Source organism: Rhinopithecus roxellana, chromosome 16, assembly GCF_007565055.1.
Source record: "Rhinopithecus roxellana isolate Shanxi Qingling chromosome 16, ASM756505v1, whole genome shotgun sequence".
NCBI classification, from domain to species: Eukaryota; Metazoa; Chordata; class Mammalia; order Primates; family Cercopithecidae; genus Rhinopithecus; species Rhinopithecus roxellana.
This window is the reverse complement of record NC_044564.1, coordinates 8,407,666-8,428,638: the sequence shown is the minus strand read 5'-3', so window position 1 is coordinate 8,428,638 and position 20,973 is coordinate 8,407,666. Positions and strand designations below refer to the sequence as shown.

Sequence of the window (20,973 nt, the reverse complement as noted above, 5' to 3'; positions counted from 1 at the left end):
TGGAACACCCTCCACACCAGGGCACAGTCGAGAAGTGGAACCGCCTTCACACCAGGGCACAGTCGAGATGCCAAAATCCCTCCACACCAGGGCACAGTCGAGATGCCAAAATCCCTCCACACCAGGGCACAGTCGAGATGCGGAACCCCCTTCACACCAGGGCATAGTCGAGATGCGGAACCCCCTTCACACCAGGGCACAGTTGAGAAGTGGAACCCCCTTCACACCAGGGCACAGTCGAGATGCGGAACTGCCTTCACACCAGGGCACAGTCGAGATGTCGAATGCCCTCCACACCAGGGCACAGTCGAGATGCGGAACCCCCTTCACACCAGGGCATAGTCGAGATGCGGAACTCCCTTCACACCAGGGCACAGTCGAGATGCAGAACTCCCTTCACACCAGGGCACAGTCGAGATGCGGAATCCCCTTCACACCAGGGCACAGTCGAGATGTCGAACGCCCTCCACACCAGGGCACAGTCGAGATGCGGAACCCCCTCCACACCAGGGCACAGTCGAGATGCAAAAATCCCTCCACACCAGGGCACAGTCGAGAGGTGGAACCCCCTCCACACCAGGGCACAGTCGAGAAGTGGAACCGCCTTCACACCAGGGCACAGTCGAGATGCGGAACCCCCTTCACACCAGGGCACAGTCGAGAAGTGGAACACCCTCCACACCAGGGCACAGTCGAGATGCCAAAGACCCTCCACACCAGGGCACAGTCGAGAAGTGGAACCGCCTTCACACCAGGGCACAGTCGAGATGCCAAAATCCCTCCACACCAGGGCATAGTCGAGATGCGGAACCCCCTTCACACCAGGGCACAGTGGAGATCCGGAACCCCCTTCACAACAGGGCAGAGTCGAGATTAGAACCCCCTTCACACCAGGGCATGGTCGAGATGCAGAAGCCCCTTCACACCAGGACACAGTCGAGATGCTGAACAGCCTCCACACCAGGACACAGTTGAGATGTGGAACCCCCTCCACGCCAGGGCACAGTCAAGATGCAGAAGCCCTTTCACGCCAGGGCACAGTCGAGATCCAGAACCCCCTTCACACCGGGGCACAGTCGAGATGCCGAACACCCTCCACACCAGGGCACAGTCGAGATGTGGAAGCCCCTCCATGCCAGGGCACAGTTGAGATGTGGAACCCCCTTCACACCAGGGCACAGTGGAGATCTGGAACCCCCTTCACAACAGGGCACAGTCGAGATTAGAACCCCCCTTCACACCAGGGCACAGTCAAGATGTCGAACACCCTCCACACCAGGGCATGGTCGAGATGTGGAAGCCCCTTCACACCAGGACACAGTCGAGATGCTGAACAGCCTCCACACCAGGACACAGTTGAGATGGCGGAACCCCCTCCATGCCAGGGCACAGTCAAGATGCAGAAGCCCCTTCACGCCAGGGCACAGTTGAGATCCAGAGCCCCCTTCACACCAGGGCACAGTCGAGATGCCGAACACCCTCCACACCAGGGCACAGTCGAGATGAGGAACCCCCTTCACACCAGGGCACAGTCGAGATTAGAATCCCCTTCACACCAGGGCACAGTCGAGATGCGGAAGCCTCTTCACACCAGGACACAGTTGAGATGCCAAACACCCTCCACACCAGGACACAGTCGAGATGCCGAACACCCTCCACACCAGGGCACAGTCGAGATGCGGAAGCCCCTTCACACTGGGGCACAGTCGAGATCCGGAAGCCCCTTCACACCAGGACACAGTTGAGATGCCAAACACCCTCCACACCAGGGCACAGTCGAGATGCCAAACACCCTCCACACCAGGGCACAGTTGAGATGCCAAACACCCTCCACACCAGGGCACAGTCGAGATGAGGAATCCCCTTCACACCAGGGCACAGTCGCGATTAGAACCCCCTTCACACCAGGGCACAGTCGCGATTAGAACCCCCTTCACACCAGGGCACAGCTGAGCTGCAGAAGCCCCTTCACACCAGGGCAGTGTCGAGATTAGAACCCCCTTCACACCAGGGCACAGCTGAGCTGCGGAAGCCCCTTCACACCAGCAGTGTTAAGATTAGAACCCTCTTTACACCAGGGCACAGTCGAGATGCGGAAGCCCCTTCACACCAGGGCACAGTCGAGATGTGGAACACCCTTCACACCAGGGTCCCTGACGTCACCCTGTGTAGCCGCCAACCAGACCTGGACCTTTGTCAGCCTCAGGTTGGCATGATCCAACGTGTCCGGCCTATTTCTGATTTTATATAAATGGAATTACAGTGTATGTAACCTTTTGAAAGTAGCTTTTGTCACTCAGCTTATTTCTCTTAAAATCCATCCAAGTTACGTCTCATTAGCCCATCCCGTTCTCTGCTGAAGCTTTGGTGTTCTGTGGGGTGTGGACAGCCTTGTACGTGGGCACTCACCTGCTGAAGGACACTGGGCATTTTTACTTTAGAGCCGCTCTGAACATTTATGTACACGTTTTGGAAATAAGATTTACCTCTGTGAGTCAAATACACAGGAGCATAATCACTGGGTTGTATGGCCTTTGGGTTAATTTTATGAGGAAATTGCAGAACTGTACTCCAGTGTGGCTGCATTTCACTCGCCCACCAGCAGTGTTGCAGGAGTCGGCTTTCTCCCGTCTTCACCAGAGTCGTCCTCTCCGGACGCTGGTGTTAGCTCTTACCCGCTTTTTATTTAGCCCTTCTGTTGGGTGTGCTGGTGGTGTTTCCTTGAGGCTTCAGCATGTTCATCCTGTGACTGCTGATGGGGAGCCTCCTCTCCCAGACTTCTCACATACACCCCCTCCCACGCCGCCCACCCTGACCCTCCCACACCGCTCACCCTGACCCTCCCACGCCACTCACCCTCACCCTGCCCACGCCGCTCACCCTCACGCCTCCCACCCTCACCCCTCCCACACCTCCCACCCTCACGCCTCCCACGCCGCCCACCCTCACCCCTCCCACGCCGCTCACCCTCACCCCGCCCACGCCGCTCACCCTCACACCTCCCACCCTCACCCCTCCCACGCTGCTCACCCTCTCCCCCTCCTACGCCGCTCACCCTCTCCCCCTCCCATGCTGCTCACCCTCACCCCTCCCACGCCGCTCACCCTCACCCCTCCTACGCCTCACCCCTCCTACGCCTCACCCCTCCCATGCCTCACCCCCCCCACGCCTCACCCCCCCCACGCCTCACCCCCCCACGCCTCACCCCCCCCACGCCTCACCCCCCCCACGCCTCACCCCTCCCACGCCTCACCCCCACCCTCCCACCCTCACCCCTCCCCCACGCCGCTCACCCTCGCCCCTCCCCCACACCACTCACCCTCACCCCCTCCCACGCCTCTCACCCTCACCGCTTCCCACACCTCTCATCCTCACCTCTCCCACGCTGCTCACCCTCTCCTCCTACCCAGCTCACTCTCACCCCTCCCACGCCTCTCACACCCCTCCCACGCCTCTCACTCTCACCCCTCCCCCACGCCGCTCACCCTCACCCACTCCGGGGCCTCTCACCCTCACCCCCTGCCCCCTTCCATGCCTCTCACTCTCACCCTCTTCCATGCCTGTCACCGTCATCCCCTCCTACACATCTCACCCTCATCCTCCCCCACGCCTCTCACCCTTGTTTCCTCCCACACCTCTCACGCTTGTCCCCTTCCATATATTGCTTTGCTGTCAGTGTGTCGTCTTTGGGGAAATGTCTTTCAGACTTTTGCTCATTTTATAATTACATTGTTTTGTTAGCTTTGAGAGTTCCGTATATGAGTGTTTGTCAGATATGTGGTTTCCAGTATTTTCTGCTGGTCTGAAGCTTCTTTTTCCAAATTTCTTTCACAGAGCAAAGGTGTTTCATTTTGATGAAGCCCAGTTTATCAGTTTTCTCCTGTGGATTGTGCTATTGCTGTTGTGCGTGAGAACTCTTCACCTAGCCCTAAATATCAATTTCTCTAATTTTTTTTTTTTTTTTTTTTAGTTTTGTGTGAATTTTTTTTTTTTTTTTTTGAGACGGAGTCTCGCTCTGTCGCCCAGGCTGGAGTGCAGTGGCCGGATCTCAGCTCACTGCAAGCTCCGCCTCCCGGGTTCACGCCATTCTCCTGCCTCAGCCTCCCGAGTAGCTGGGACTACAGGCGCCCGCCACCTCACCTGGCTAGTTTTTGGTATTTTTTTTAGTAGAGACGGGGTTTCACCATGTTAGCCAGGATGGTCTCGATCTCCTGACCTCGTGATCCGCCCGTCTCGGCCTCCCAAATTGCTGGGATTACAGGCTTGAGCCACCGCGCCCGGCCAGTTTTGTGTGAACTTTAAATCTGTGATCCATTTTGAGTTAATGTTTGTATAAAGTCTGAGGCTTGGGCTGAGGTTGAATTTATTTTTGCCTGTGGATGGCGCACCAGTCACAGTTTTAAAACACGTTAGAAACTGTGCATCTTTCATCTCCCTGAAGTTTTATTACCGTCCTACTTCCAGGATTTTATTCTGATATATGTTTATTCGTGAGGATCTTTTATTGTCACCCTATCACATTCCTGTAGGGAAAAAAAGCAATTTGAAATTTAAAAATATTGTTCGATCCCATGAGGCTTATTTAAGTGATCGCTTTGTTTTGGATTAAGTTGCTACAATAATTAAACTCTGATTACGACACATCATTTGGTTGAAAACTGCTGTACATTCACAGGCGGGTCAGTTGTAGGAAGAGAGAACCTGAGTGTTTTGAGGCTTCGGGAGCTGGTTTGTTGAAGATCCTCCACGGCCTCTCTGCACCCTGGACAACTTGCTCTGCTCCTGGGGGAGCCTGCGGGAGAAGGAGGGGATGGGCTGAGCCAGGGCAGGGCTGTGTCTGTGGGCCCCACGGAGGTGGTGCGGCAGAGATGGTGGGTGGGTGGGTGCCCCCCTGTGCCTGGGGTGTGCACTGTGTCTGTGGGCCCCACAGAGGTGGTGCGGCAGAGACGGTGGGTGGGTGGGTGCCCCCCTGTGCCTGGGGTGTGCTCTGTGTCTGTGGTTCTGGGCCTGGCCTCTGCACCCTTCAGGATTTCCTGCCACCCGAAACCCAATTTAGTCTTGTTTGGTATTTTTTAAAGACCAGAATTTATTGAAAATTGTGTTTTAAAAAGTCATTCCAGTGATAAAATGAATGTTGCAGTCTTTGTTAATAAATCCAATATTCTCGTAAAAGTTTAAACATGAAGGTACTGTCACGGCTGCAGTCTCACTATCCCGTGGCGAGAACCAAGGGATTTGGACCCTGTGTCTGGCGTTGATCCCCATCGTAAAGATCCTCAGAGCGAGGCCTGCTCACTGGCAGGTTCACCATTGTTAGAGCAAAGAAAGCGGAAGCCACTGGAAGGGAACATTTTTTTCTACATGGAAATGGTTGTTACTGTGGCCTGGTTGGCAGCTCCATTTGCCTGATTGAGTTGTGCCCACTCCAGGAGGCGTCAGCATGGGGCCCCTTGTTTTCCTCTGTGTGTGTTTCCACAGCTCCCCTCCTGGTACCCATTCTAGGCTCCAGGTGCTGGGAGAGAGGTGGTGCCTGTCAGTCTGCACTAGAGGTGGTTCTTGGCAATTATGTGAAGAAGTGCTACCAAGTGTACCACTGTGAGACTCACACTGGTGCAGAGCCCCCCGCCAACCCCCCACCACCAGGAGGGAGGAGCCTCAGGGAGGGGGTCTCCCCGCCCCCTAGGAGGGAAGAGCCTGGGGGATGGGCCCCCCCAGGAGGGAAGAGCCTCAACAAAGGGGCCCCCCCACCCCCCCAGGAGGGAAGAGCCTCAGAGATGGGCACCCCCCATCCCCCAGGAGGGAAGAGCCTAGGTGACGGGAACCTCCCGCCCCCCCCAGGAGGGAAGAGCCTTGGGGAGGGGAACCCCCTGCCCCCCCAGAAGGGAAGAGCCTCAGTGAAGGGGCCCCTCCGCCCCCGAGGAGGGAAGAGCCTCAGGGAAGGGCTGCCCTCCCAGAGCCAGGCCACGTGAAGATGGGCCAGCCGCTGGCTGCGCTGCCTCCATGGCTAGGTCTTCACTTTCCTTGTGCTTTGTTAGATAAGAGTCCCAGCAAAATCTAAATCTAGAATCCTCACTTCGGTTAAGCTGTTCTTAGTCTTACTGTTGAGATTTTTGAAAATAACCTTTAAAATTAAAGAATAGGTTGTGTACCTCGGCAAGAATTAGCCTCGCATGGCTATTTCCTCTTCAGGGTTTGTTTTTGTACTTTCATTGATACGTACTTTGAAAGTGCATTTTGTGTTTGTAAGCACCAGCTGAGCGGGATGGCCACATGAACCAAGCAGCCTGCACGGTGGTTTGTAGGTGACCTAAAAGGGGACTGACTCCTGAGTTCTAACAGTGACTTCATTGCAGTCAAACCTGGTGTACTGGAGAAAGACCAAGACACTTTGTAAAGCAGACGTGTGGCATTCGTGTGGCTTTCAAACAGTGTTCCAAGTGCGAAGTGCATTCATTAGTGGACATGGCAGGAGGAGCTGTCGTGTCTGAACTGTGCTTTGGAGGGAGGAGGGCATTCATTCCTCAGGGAAAAAGTAAGGGCATCCCAGGGGTGGAGGTACATTCCAAGAGGAAATCACTGAATGTGGCAAACAGGGTTGCTGAGCTGGACAGGTCTCCGTGGGGAGAAGCAACAAAAAACTCCAGAGAGCCGTGGTCACTGGAACGTGAATCCAGGGCAGGTTCCCCAATAGGGAGCCCAGGTGGTTCTGTGTCTGTTCTGGACATCAGTGGGGTGTCTGGCAGCTTAGTGTGGGCTCAGTTGAGAAGCTTTGCAAGTACCACATGGCAGCAAGATGCGCTCGAGAGACAGAAAGGGAAGGAGGGAGGGAAACAGACACAGACATAGTGCACCTGTGGGACAGAGAGAGGCAGAGACGGTGAGGTCATGAGAGCCAGCCCCAAGAGCACATGCTCCCCTGTGCCTTCCAGCTCGCCCTGGCACACCCCTCTCATCTCCCATCCAAGCCAGGTGCTACCCTCTTCTGCTCCGTGTGCTCTTACCTGGAACTCTCGCTCTGCCTCCCTGCCTCACCTGTAATCTCTGCAAGTACCTCCTGAATCCCTCAGAGCCGTCTCTGCAGCCACGTGTTCACCCATGCCACGGACCCACTGAGTACTTCGAGTTACCATTACTTATGACCTTGTTCACTTCTCCTTGACCTTGACTCTAGTTGATGCAGGTGCCTTGTCGTGTGTGTGTTTGTGTGTGTGTGTGGTAAAACACATCACGTCAAACATAACCACTTTTAAGTGAACAGCTCAGTGCATCAGGCACATTCACGTTGCTGCGCAGCCATCACCACCCTCCATCTCTGGAACCTCTTCATCTTCCCAAACTGAAGCTCTGTCTCCTTTCAACACTGACTTCCCATCCCTCTCTCCCAGCCCCTGGCAATGCCATTCTACTTTTTGTGTCCATCAGTCTGACGACTCTAGAGACCTCGTGTAAGTGGGATCGTACAACGTTTGTCCTTTTGTGGCTGACTTATTTCATTCGGCACAGTGTCCCCGAGGCTCATCCACGCTGCAGCGCGGGCCCCAGCTTCGCCACTTCTCAGGCTGAGTCACACGTCACTGCATTTTGCACACGACACTTCTGATCCATGCGCCCGACAACCGGCCCTTGGGTGACTTCCCCCTTTTGGCTGCTGTGGTTGATGCTGTTATCAACAGTGGGTGTATAAACATCTCTTCAAGACTCTGCTTTCAGTGCTTCTGGGGCACAGGCCCAGTAGTGGAATTGCTGGATCACGTGGTAGTTCCATACTTAATTTTTTGAGTTTTTCGCAGCGGCCGCACCATTCCACATTCCTACTAGCAGTGCACAAGGGTTCCCATTTCTCCAGTTCTCACAACACTGACTATTTTCTGTTCTTTCCTGGTAGCCATCCATGGTACTCACCGAGGTCTGGATACGTATTTCCCTAACGAGGTTAAGCATTATTTTTTCCTAGTGTGTGAATGGTACTCACCTGGTGTGGATATGCATTTCCCTAATGAGGTTAAGCATCTTTTCATGTGTTCATCAGCCATTTGTATGTCTTCCTTGAAGAAATGTTTCTTCATGTCTTTTGCCCATTTTTTAATCTGGTGGTTTTTTATTGTTGTAAGACTTTTTCATATATTCTGGGTAATAATTGCTGACGGATTTGCAGATGTTTCCCCCATCCCATAGCATGCTTTTTTCATTGTTAACTCTGTCCTTTGATGTACATAAGTGTTAAGTTTTAGAAATTTTTCTTTGTAGAGTCAGGGTCTTGCTATGTTGCCCAGACTCATCTTGAATTCCTGGCCTCAAGTGATCCTTCCCCCTTGGCCTCCCAAAGTGCTGGAAGTACAGGTGTGAGCCACTGCACCTGGCCCAGAAATTTTAACTTTGATTAAGTCCAGTTTGTCTGTTTTTTCCTTTATTGCCTGTACTTTTGGTTTCATGTCTAAGAAATAATTGCCAGATCCAAACGTTGGGAAGCTTTCCACCTGTTTTCTCTAAGAGTTTTATGGTTTTAGGTTTTGTAGTTAGGTCTGTGGTCTGTCTCGGGTTAATTTTTATATATGGTTTAGAAAAGGGTCCAGCTCCGTTCTTTTTCATGTGACATTCAGTTCTGCCAGGGCCATCTCCTGAAGAATGCCCTATCTTTTAACACTTTTTACTGTGTATTGCACCATGTGCACAGTTAAGTGTGGTTCAATTGAATTAGATTTAAAGTTACAGTATCACAGGTCTGTAGGTGACGAGGGGAGCAGACAGAGAGTGGAGGTTCAGTTGTGTCTGTGCCTTCTGCAATGAAGGAAGTACTGGGAGTTTGCTGTCGGTATCACAGCACTGCCCTGCAGGCTGAGACGAGGCAGATTTAGGAGATCAGTGAGACTGAGTAAAATACCATTTTAACACACAACATAGTTACCTACTGTGGGATAAATACCATTGTGGATGTTGCAAACATAATGTTTAGCCACGATAAACTGGGAAAGCAGTTTTTGAGAAGTTTCGATGCTGCCCATTTTGGGTATTTTTTAGCTTAGTAAATGTATTACCTAAGTCAGGGGTTGGAACATTTTTTTCTGCAGAGAACCAGCTAGAAAATGTTTCAGGTTTTGTGGACCACATGGGGTCACTGCTCCTCCTCTCTCCTCGTTCCTCGTTCCTCCTTCTGACCTTTAGCCCTGTAAATGCTGTTCTTAGCTTGGGCCGTGGTTTGTAGATGCTGACCTAACCCATCTGAGGGGCAACTAGGCACACACGTCTTAGTGGCAGGTGCTTTTGTGAGGACAGCCGTGCTGTTTCCGCTTGCAGACTTTCTCCTCTCTCCATTGTATCTCATCTTTCAGTTGTGGGGAGTTAATGGGGAGAAGAACTGTGATTTTGGTTGCATGTTATTTCAATGACCATCTGCTTATGCAGTTATAGTTATTCACTGTCTTTGTTTTGAAGCATGCAGCCAGTAAAGATCCCAGAGAAGTTCGAGAAGCTAGAGATCATAAGGAACCAAAAGAGGAGATCAACAAAAACATTTCTGACTTTGGACGACAGCAGCTTTTACCCCCCTTCCCATCCCTTCATCAGTCGCTACCTCAGAACCAATGCTACATGGCCACCACAAAATCACAGACAGGTAAAAGGGAGACCCAGCAACTGTCTTTGCTCTTTGAATGTATGTTTCGAGCCTGCCCCTTGCCAGGTGCGAGTTCTGTTTGACTGTAAGTGCTTGTGCTGCTCTTGATGAATGACTGTTGACGTCAACCAGCCTTCCCGTGCTCGCCTGTGTGCCTGAGGAGGCACACCTGACGTCTGCTCTGAAGCCTTGGCTCAGGCCGGCATTGATTTCCTAGCTTGTTAACATTCTCAAGATGAAGACTGTTTTCTTTACTAGTATCTTACTCACTTGGTCTCTGTGGGGAGAAGACCCTGGAGTTGGAAGCTTTCCTGGTTTGTAGGTGAAGTGCCTTTGGAAATGCTGGGGTGTGCTGGGGAAGCCCCTGGCCCAGGGTGAGGACCACCGCCCACTCCAGCTGCTCTGCCACCAGCCACCTTGCTCTGGGCATGCTCCTCACTCTCCTGGGCTGGCTGCTTCTGTGGCCAGTTCTGGGAGTGGATGAATGTTTGATTCCTTACTGGGGACCTTTTGTGGGAGGTGCTGGGAGGGCGCCGGGACGTCAGAGTGAGCGACGCGTCAGGGTTCCCTGGGCTTTCAAACTTCCTCAGCTTCTGGGATGGAATACGTGCGTTTGGCGCCATCCTGGAGAGATGCAAGGCCCTTCTTGCCGGCCCTCGTGAATGCTGCTGCTGCCGCCGGCAAGGCTTCACTTGAGGATGATCACCTGGCCACAGGTGTCTCTCTTTTTCTGGACTTTAAAAATACTTTTTATTGGCTGGGCGCAGTGGCTCATGCCTGTAATCTCAGCACTTTGCAAGGCTGAGGCGGGTGGATCACGAGGTCAGGAGATGGAGACCATCCTGGCTAACACGGTGAAACCCCGTCTCTACTAAAAAAATACAAAAAATTAGCTGGGCGAGGTGGCGGGCCCCTGTAGTTCCAGCTTCTTGGGAGGCTGAGGCAGGAGAATGGCGTGAACCCGGGAGGCGGAGCTTACAGTGAGCCGAGATCGCACCACTGCACTCCAGCCTGGGCGACAGAGCGAGACTCCATCTCAAAAAAAAAAAAAATTTTTTTTTATTTAAGTCTTTTCATACCTCCAGCAAAGTTGCAAAAATTCTATAGATAAGTCCTCTGTACCCTTTACTCATTTTACCACATGGCACAATCTCGCCCCCTAGTATTTAGGAAATACTCGCCCCCTAGTATTAAATTACTGCAATGTCCCTAAAAATAAAAACATTGTCTTAGATAACTACAGCACAGACGTCCCGGTGAGGAAGCGTCCCGCGATGCTGGTCTCTAATCTCAGTGTCCCGTTCCGCAGTTCCCATGCCTGAGTGTCCTTTAGGGCAAAGGACAAATAAAATCTGGCCCTGGAGCCTTGAGCGCCTGTGTTGTGTCTTGTTAGTTTCCTTTGATCTGAAGCATCGTCAGCCTTCTTTGTCTTTCCTAACCGTGGCGTTTTGAGTACAGGCCAGGTGTTTCATAGAATGTGTCTGATGGGGGTTTGCCCAGCGTTTCCCAGGATTGGGTGCAGGTCGTGGAGTGATGCAGGTGACTGACAGGTGTCCTTAGAATTGAATTTTGGTGGCTTTTTGTCCTGTTCTGCTGCTGGAGTCTGCAGATCCCTCCATCTTAAAGTTACTGCTCCCCAGGTTGCAAGCATGTTTTGCGGGGAGAGACCCTAAGGTGTTGCAGGTACCTCCCATCACATCCCACCAGGGGCTTCAGCATCTGCCATGACCCACGCTCAACTCGTACTGCATGGTGGGTGCCAAATGGTGGTTTTCCAACTCCATCATTTCCTCCTGATATTTCAGTTTCTACTGTAAGGAGGTGCTTCACTTTCCTGTCCATCCACACAGTTATCTGTTCATTTACTTTTAAAAAAATGGAAAAAAAAAACTTAAAAAAAATAGAGATGGGGGTCTTGCTATGTTGCCCAGGCTGGTCTTGAACTCTTGGGCTCAGGCAGTCCTCCTGCCTTGGCCTCCCAAAGTGCTAGGATTACAGGCGTGAGCTATCACCCCCGGCCTATTTAAGAACTGACTTATGGACTCTTATTTGAGTCTCTGGACTATAATCCATTCCTATCCTTATTTATTTTGTTGCTCAAATTATTCTAAGTTTGTCCGGTGGGGTCCCCCTAAGGCTGGTTCTGAGTCCTGGGGTGACACCCACCTCTTCATGAAGACCTCCCCAATTCACTGGATGGTCTGCTTGCCTTGTCCCTGCCCAGTGCCAGAATCGGCTTTCTCCAGGGAGCCCTGGTTCTTTTCATTGGAAGTTAGAAAACAAAATCAGTCATTAGGCCGGGCGCGGTGGCTCAAGCCTGTAATCCCAGCACTTTGGGAGGCCGAGACGGGTGGATCACGAGGTCAGGAGATCGAGACCATCCTGGCTAACACGGTGAAACCCCATCTCTACTAAAAAATACAAAAAACTAGCCGGGTGAGGTGGCGGGCGCCTGTAGTCCCAGCTACTTGGGAGGCTGAGGCAGGAGAATGGCGTAAACCCGGGAGGCGGAGCTTGCAGCGAGCTGAGATTCGGCCACTGCACTCCAGCCTGGGCGACAGAGCAAAACTCCGTCTCAAAAAAAAAAAAAAAAAAAAAATCAGTCATTATCTGCTGCCCTCACCATCAACTTTTTTGCTGTTAGACTTAATTTTATTTGTTTGAAACAGTTAAACTTGTTGTTTTGCAAAACTATGGAGTTATGCTCACGTGTATTAGGACGTACAAGTACTGTCTGAAGTGTTGTTAAAGTGTCGAGATTTTCTTTTCCTATTTTAGCTTTATGATATCATCATCTTTTAAAAAGAGCTTTCCAAAAACAAAGTACCCAGTGTGTTTAGCAGGCCCCAGTTTACCCTTCCACAGCCCCCTTCCTCCACCACCCCTTCCTTAGCCGTAACCTGGAAGTGGGTGGTCCATCGGCAGGTTAGCCGAGGACAGTGTGTAAAACGGCCTCGAGCCATGGAGGAGACGTGCTGGGCAGTTAGCTGCCTGCTTTGATCCAGTGGTTAAGATACTCAGCCTCAGCTGCTTCCGTGTGTTGTCACCCCAGGGCTTCCGGAGTGGGCATGAAGGAACAGTTTCTGTGCTAGAACGTGTTTCCTAGAGAGGAGCATGGCACGCACAACTGCCTTGTCTTGTGGTGGCCATCAGTGCACCTTTCTACATGGCTGGGAAGACAGGAGTGCAGATGGAGGAGTTCCCTGTCAAGTGTCCGGGGACCGGGGGTGCAGAGTCCACTTATTGGGATGGCAGAGAGAGACAAAGGCCTTTTACAACAGTGTCCATACAGAGCAGGAATCTGGGTAGGTTCTGTCCTGTTGTCACAGGATCCCTTGAGTGTCACTTTGCCAGCCGTAAACCTCTGTGGCCAGCGGCGCCTCTGCTTGAGTTCCACTCGCACCTGCTGGGCTCATTCTGCCCACTCGGCCCAGCAGGCTGTACTCGGCTCATGCTACCGGCCCAGGTCCCACACCTTCTGAGGGCAAGCCGGGAGTGGAGCAGCGAGGTGTGTGTTGGTGAGCAAGCGTGGCGTGGGGCCACTGTGGCGGGGCGGGCAGCTCCAGGCTCTGGCTCTGTGCAGAGCTTTGGCTGGCTGAGGCATTCCGCAAGCAGTTCACGCTGCAGGCGCTGGCGTCTGGATGAGGGGAACACGGTGCTGCCCCAAAACTTGGAGTCACCAACAACTGCGGAGCCCCAAGGGGATGGGGTGGGAGAGTGTTCTATGGCTGTATCGCTCTCGCCACCCACAGTACGGGCTGGGGTGTGTTTTCAGCTCGTCCAGTTCTGCCACTTTCGCTCTGGCCTGCAGCTCCCAGGAGGGCCTGGCTCCACCGCTGCTTGCCATCACACGTGGCAGCCGCCGACACCAGCGGAGGGCAGGAGGGCTCTAGTGTTACAGCTCTGGCTTGAGGAATCCCAAGGTTTGGGTCCCCAGAAGGATCACCCCTCTTCACTCCCGGTTCAGCGAACGGGAGCGTGTCACGGCCTGCAGCTCAGTGAGCCCCCCAGGAACATGTTACAGCGCTTTCTGCAGCCGCTGTTGGGTGGGTCCCTAGTTCCTGTCCTGTGTCCGTGGACAACTGGAGGGGGAGCAAGGTGGAGAAGAATTTATTGAGCAACAGAACAGCTCAGCGGAGAGGAGCCCCAAAGTCAGTAGCTGCTACCGGCAGGCAGGTAGTCCTGCTGTGCAACCGAGTCTGGGGGTTTCTGTGGGCCCGGAATGAGAAAGTGAGTGCTGATTGGTCCATATGTGCCGGAATGGAGGAAGTGCGTGCTGATTGGTCCATGCGTGGGCCTGGAAAAGACACCATTTGATTGGCTAAAAGGCCTCAAGGAAGTTCTCACTGCGGGTTATAGATTCTGTTGGGGACTGGCAGCCCAGTTTTTCGGTTTCAGGCTGCCTTTGGCTTGAAGGTCAGGTTTCACCAGGGACCTGCTGCTGTCTGCCTCAGAATTTGTCTGCCGTTACCACTTTTATTTCTTCAACTCTCACTCCATGGCCTGCTATTCCTTGTTGCCTCCCTGTGGGAGGGGTGTTGGAGCCAGGTTATCAAAGAAAGGCTGAGATTTTCTGTCATGTCTTTCTGTTAATTTTTAATTACTGTGGCGATGATCACAGACGGTTCCGCTCTTTCCCTCCTGCTGCCCCCTTAAGTTTACCATAGGCAGGAAAGAAGAGCAGAGTCGCATGTTGGTTTCACCGTGCGTGGTGCCGCTGAAATCATAGCAGAGCCCGTGCGTGTAGCTCCTTCCCATGGGCAGCTGTAATTCGTAGTTTTAGATGGAGGGTGGCTGTGACTGTGTTCGACCTGTTCTGCACCCTCCACTCTGCAGTATCAGAAATGAAAGATCTGTGCTGTGCAGGAAGGTTGGGAACATGCGTTTGTGTGACAGCCCCAGGCTGGGGATGGCTGTGCTGACTCGGGATCTCAGGCACCCAGCATTGTTTTAGGTGAGCATTCATTCTTTTTACAGAGTGGACTGGCATCTTTGTTAGCAGCTTGTTCTGTATCTCTCCAACATGTAGCCGTTCACGATTAAAAAAAGACCCTCACAGCACCAAAAGCTGATTTCAGAGGATTCTAGAAAGATAGTAGGGCAGGAAGACCCGGAATTCACCTCCTCACCTAGACAGCAGTTCCCCTGGCAGAGTCTGGCTGATGGAACTGTTTGGGACTCTGGAGTCTACCGAAGGTTTGCAGCTTCTAGGCGGAGGCTGGGACGTTAATTTCAGTCAGTTTCAGCTCTGCTGCCCACTCCCTTCCTCAGCCCTGTGGTGCAGGGTGTGCGGTGTTCCTGGAACAGTGTGCATGCAGCTTGTGGGAGCCAGGGTGGGCAAAGACGGCCTTGTCCCCAGGTGCGTACAGAGAGGCCCTCTCATCCGGTTGCAAGCCTTTCTTCCGTGAGATGTCCGAGAGATCTAACGGGCCAGTGCTCTTTTTGTCTCCCCACTTCATTTTCATTGTTTTCTCTTTTTGGGAGCCAGACATTAAAGACCAAGACATTCAGAAGCAACTGTGTATATGGGGCAAATTACAAAGTGATTGCATGTGCCCAGAGAAAGGCACAGGCTAAGGAAAGACATGAGAAAACCTTAAGTTTAAATCTCTGGCTCACCCTCCTCACAGAGACAGCCTACAACTATAAAAAATGACAACAACGAAAACACCCAAAACCAGGAACAGCAACAAAACAGTAAACGCTGGAAAAGGAGGAGAATCTGCTTTTCAGAGTTTCCACATTATTGGATTGAAATGTCCAGTTTTCAACATAGAATTACAAGGCATAAAAAAAAACAGGAAGGTATGGCCCAATCAGATGAAAAAATAAGTCAACAGAAACTGTTCCCAGAAAACATCTGAGGCCAGAACTACCAGACAGAGACTTTAAAATAACCGTCTTAAATATGCTCAGAAACTAAAGGAAGTTATGGAGAGAGTCAAGAAAATGATGTATGATCAAAATGGAAATACCAATAAAGAGCTAGAAAACCTAAAAAGGAACCGAAAGAAATTCTGGAGCTAAAAAGTATAATAAGTGAAATGAAAAATTCACTAAAGGAAATCAAAGGCAGATCTGAACAGACAGAAGAAGGAGAGAGCAAACTTGAAGATAGGACAGTGAAAATCATCAAGTCTGAGAAGCAGACAAAAAGGCCGAAGGAAAGTGAGCAGAGCTGAGGGTCCTGTGGGCATCATCAAGAGGACCAAATAAGGATTGTGGGAGTACAGAGACAAGAGAGTAAGAAAAGGCTGGAGAGAATATCTGACGAAACCCATGAATATGAACACCCAGGGGGCTTGGTGAAGTCCAGTAAGACGAACTCAAAGAGACCCGCACTAGACACATTATACTTGAGACACTTCTGTGGAAAGACAAAGAGAATCTTGAAAGCAGATGAGGAAAGAGACTCCTCACATACATGTTTCCTCAGTGAGATCATTGGCAGGTTTCTCATCAGAAGCTTTGGGGGACAGAATATATCATTGGTATATTAGGAGTGATAAAAGAAAAAAATCTTTCAACCAAGTATCCATATCCATGGAAACTGTCCTTTAAGGGTGCAGGAGAAATTAAGATATTCTCAGATAAACAAAACCTGAGGGAATTTCTTACCACCTGACCTGGACCTGCAAAGAAATACTTAAAGGAGGCTAGCAGGTTGAAAAGAAAAGACACTAGACAGTGACTTGAAGCCATATGAGAAGTAAAGACATGGACAGTTTTAAAAGCTAGTATTGTAACAATGGTTTTTGTTTTCTATAAGATCTAAGAGACGAATACGTTTAAAAAATTAGTCTGCAAGCTAGTATCATTGCAACTTTGGCTTGTAACTCCACATTTTTCCTACATAACTTAAGAGACTAATGCGTTTAAACGAATTGTTTATGTTTCGGGACACAGCATGAATAAAGATGTAGTTTTGTGACATCAGCAAATGAAAGGGGTGGGAACAGATACGTAAAGGAGCAGAGTTTTTCTGTGTTACTGAAGTTAAGCTGGTATAAATTTAAATTAGAATGTTATAACTTTAGGATGTTAAATGTAATCCCCATGGTAACCACAAAGAGAATAGCTACAGAACATGCACAAAAGGAAACGAGAAAAGAATTTAAACATTCCACTATAAAAAATCAGCTAAATATAAAAGAAGACAGTAGTGCAAGAAATGAGGGATGAAAACAGCTGTAAGGCATGTAGGAAACAGAGCAAAATGACAGAAGTAAATCCTCAGCAGTAGTTGCTTTAAATGTAAATAGATGACACTTTCTAATCAAAAGACAAAGATTGGCAGTGCTGTGGTTTGGATGTGGTTTGTCCACACCAAAGCTCATGTTGAAATTAGATCCCCAGTATGACAGTGTTGTGAGGTGGGGCCTACCTGGAGGTGATTGGTCATGTGCATGGATTCCTCATGAGTAGATCAGTGCCCTCCCTCCTGGTGAGTGACTTCTCCCTCTCAGGGGAATAGATTAGCTGCCTTGAGAGTGGGTTGTTTGAAAGAATCTGGCTTCCAGGCCGGGCGTGGTGGCTAACGCCTGTAATCCCAGCACTTTGGAAGGCCGAGGCAGGCGGATCACAAGGTCAGGAGATCGAGACCATGGTGAAACCCTGTCTCTACTAAAAATACAAAAAAATTAGCCAGGCGAGGTGGCGGGCGCCTGTGGTCCCAGCTACTCAGGAGGCTGAGGCAGGAGAATGGCGGGAACCCAGGAGGCGGAGCTTGCAGTGAGCCGAGGTCGCGCCACTGCACTCCAGCCTGGGCGACAGAGCAAGACTCCGTCTCAAAAAATAAAAAATAAAAAAATAAGAATCTGGCTTCCTTGGTTTCTCTGTCTCTTCCTTTCTTCTCTCACCATGTAGTCTCTTGCACATGCCTGCTCCCTTTCCAATTTCCACCATGAGCCAGAGCATGAAGCCCCCACCAGGTGTAGCTGCTCAATATTAAACTTTCCCGCCACCAGACTCAGGAAACAAATCTCTTTATCTTTTATGGCAACACTAAATGGATGAAGGCAGACGCATTAAGAAAAAAACAACACATGATCCTACTACATGCTGTCTGTAAGAGACCTACTTTAGATCCAAAGACACAAATAGATTGAAAATGAAAGGATGAAAAAAGATATTCCATGCAGACAGTAACCAAAGAGAGCAAGGTGGCTATTCTAGTATCAGACAAAATAGATTTTTAAATAAAAAAAGGTTACAAGAGATAAAGAAGGACAATATATAGTAATAGAAGTTTCAGTACAATAAGAAGGTATAACAATTACATGTGTAAACATTTACATACCCAACAAATGATAGACCATCAAGATACAAGAAGTAAAACCAATAGAGCTGAAGGGAGACATAGACAATTCTACAGTAATAGTTGGAGACCTCAGGTTTCACTTATCAATAATGGATAGAATAACCGTATAGCATATAAGAAAGGAAATGGAGGACTTAACAGTATATACCAACTAGATTTAATGGACATACAGAATACTCTGCCTAACAGCAGCATGTACACTCTTCTCAAGTGTACCTGGGACACTTTCTAGGATAGACCATATGTTAGGCCACAAATTAAGTCTCATTGTTGATTTTAAAATACAGAGATTTGGGCCGGGTGCGGTGGCTCATGCCTGTAATCCCAGCACTTTGGGTGGCTGACACGGGTGGATCACTTGAGGTCAGGAGTTCGAGACCAGCCTGACCCAACATGGTGAAACCCCATCTCTACTAAAAATACAAAAATTATCTGGGCGTGGTGGCATGTGCCTGTAATCCCAGATACTTGGGAGGCTGAGGCAGGAGAATCACTTGAACCTGGGAGGTGGAGGTTGCAGTGACCCAAGATCACACCACTGCACTCCAGCCTGAGCGACAGAGTGAGCCTCTGTCTCAAAAAAAAAAAAAAAAAAACTGCATAGAGATTTGGCTGGGTGCAGTGGCTCAAGCCTGTCATCCGAGCACTTTGAGAGGCTGAGGTGAGTGGGTCGCTTGAGCTCAGGAGTTTCAGAGCAGCCTGGGCAAATAGCAAAACCCTATCTCTACAAAAATACAAAAATGAGCCAGACATGGTGGCGAGTGCCTGTGGTCCCAGCTACTCCAGAGACTGAGGTGGCAGGATTGCTGGAGCCCAGAAGGTCGAGGGTGTGGTGAGCCACGATGGTATCACTGTACTTTAGCCTGGGTGACAGAGTGAGACACTGTCTTAAAAAATAATATATGTATATATGGAAAGAGAGATTCAAAACTTACTACAAAGCTATAGCACTCAGAACAGTGTTATTCTGGCATAAAGATAGACGTATAGTCCAGTGGACTAGAACAGAGAGCACAGAAATAAACCTTTGTGTTACATTATCAGTTGATTTTTGACAAGAGTGCCAAGACCATTCAACGGGGGAAAGGACAGCTTTCCAACAAATGGTGCTGGGAATGCGGTAGAGTGATACTGGACCCTTACCTCACACCATATGCAGAAGTTAGCTTAAGATAGGTCCAGGACCCAAAGGTAAGACCTAAACTATAAAATTCTTAGAAGAAAACATAAGACAAAGGCTCCATAACATTGGACTTGGCAGTGATTTCTTAGACGTGACACCAAAAGTGTAGGTAACAACAAAAAAAAAGAGACACACTGGGTTTGATGAGACTTGGTATCTTTTGATGCACCAAGCTTTCTATCTCCTTGTTTTCCTGTTTCCCTACTTCTTACTGCTGCACTTGGCTAGTCGTAAAGAAAAGACACTGTCAACAGAATAAAAAGGCACCTATGGAGTGGGAGAAAATATCTGTAAATCCTATGTCTGATGAGGAATTACTACTAAAAATATACAAAAAAATCCTACAACTCAACAACAAAAACAACTTGATTAAAAAATCGGCAAAGGCAGCCAGGCCCAGTGGCTTGCGCCTGTAATCCCAGCACTTTGGGAGGCCGAGGCAGGTGGATCACCTGAGGTCAGGAGTTCCAGACCAGCCGGGCCAATACAGTCAAACCCCGTCTCTACTACAAATACAAAAGTTAGCTGGGCGTCGTGGTGCATGCCTGTTGTCCCAGCTACTTGGGAGGCTGAGGCAGGAGAATCGCTTGGGCGGTAGAGGTTGCAGTGAGCCGAGATCGGACCACTGCACTCCAGCCTGGGTGACAGAGTGAGACTGTCTCAAAAAAAAAAGGCAAAGGACTGGAATAGACATTTTTTCAAAGAAGATGCACAAATGGCCAGTAAGCACATGAAAAGATGTTCAGCGCCACTAATCTTAAGGTAAATGTAAATCAAAACCACAGTGAGATACCACCATACACCTATTGAGGATAGCTACTATCAAAACAGAAAATAACACATATCAGTGAGGATGGGGAGAAATGGGAACCCTTGTGCACTGCTGGTAGGAATGTGGAATGGTGCGACCGCTGCGAAAAACTCAAAAAAATTAAGTATGGAACTACCACGTGATCCAGCAATTCCACTACTGGGCCTGTGCCCCAGAAGCACTGAAAGCAGAGTCTTGAAGAGATGTTTATACACCCATGTTGATAACAGCATCAACCACAGCAGCCAAAAGGGGGAAGCCACCCAAGGGCCGGTTGTCGGGCGCATGGATCAGAAGTGTCGTGTGCAAAACGCAGTGACGTGTGACTCAGCCTGAGAAGCGGCGAAGCTGGGGCCCGCGCTGCAGCGTGGATGAGCCTCGGTGACACTGTGCCGAATGAAATAAGTCAGCCACAAAAGGACAAACGTCGTACGATCCCACTTACACGAGGTCCCTAGAGTCGTCAGACTGATGGACATAGAAAGAGTAGAAGGGGCTGGAGGAAGGGAATGGAGAGTTAGGGCTTAATGGGAACAGAGCTTCAGTTTGACAAGATGGAAAGAGTTGTGGAGGTGGATAGTGGTGATGGTGGCACAATATTCTGAATGTATTTGATGCCACGGAACTGTGCACTTAAGAATGATGAAGATGGTAAATTTTGTGGTGTATGTATTTTACTAGTAAAAAAAAAAACAAAAAACAGAAAAAGTAAACTTAGGTCATAAAGCAGTTTGAGTGTCCACACTTGGTGGAAGCTGCAGGTCCGTGCTGGGTTCATTGTCCACACTTGGGTGGAAGCTGCAGAAGTTGCAGTGCTTCCCTTGCGGTTTTTTGCCCAAGACCACAGTCCATGCCCAGAGTGGAGGCTCTGCCTTTTGCTTTGTGAGCTTGGAGTGTTTGTGCCTTCTGCATAGGTGGGTGGGAACAGTGCCAAATACTGAGCCTGAATGGGCCTGGGGTCTCTATGTGGACTTGTCGGGCAGGGAGGAAGGAGGACAGTGGCTCTCATGGCAGGGAACAGTTCAGTGGGTGCTGCTGTCCAGGCA

At 50.1% G+C, this 20,973-nt stretch overlaps 1 protein-coding gene across 7 annotated transcripts in view; it reads left to right on the top strand.

Annotated features, from left to right (window-relative positions):
- EHMT1 (euchromatic histone lysine methyltransferase 1) overlaps nt 1-20,973 on the top strand; it is a 230,662-nt gene that overhangs the window by 114,141 nt on the left and 95,548 nt on the right. For all 7 annotated transcript variants that reach the window (XM_030919354.1, XM_030919352.1, XM_030919355.1 and 4 more), the window contains one exon: nt 9,433-9,613. In XM_030919354.1, coding sequence (XP_030775214.1) covers nt 9,433-9,613 — 181 coding nt within the window. The remainder of the gene's footprint in view (nt 1-9,432; nt 9,614-20,973) is intronic.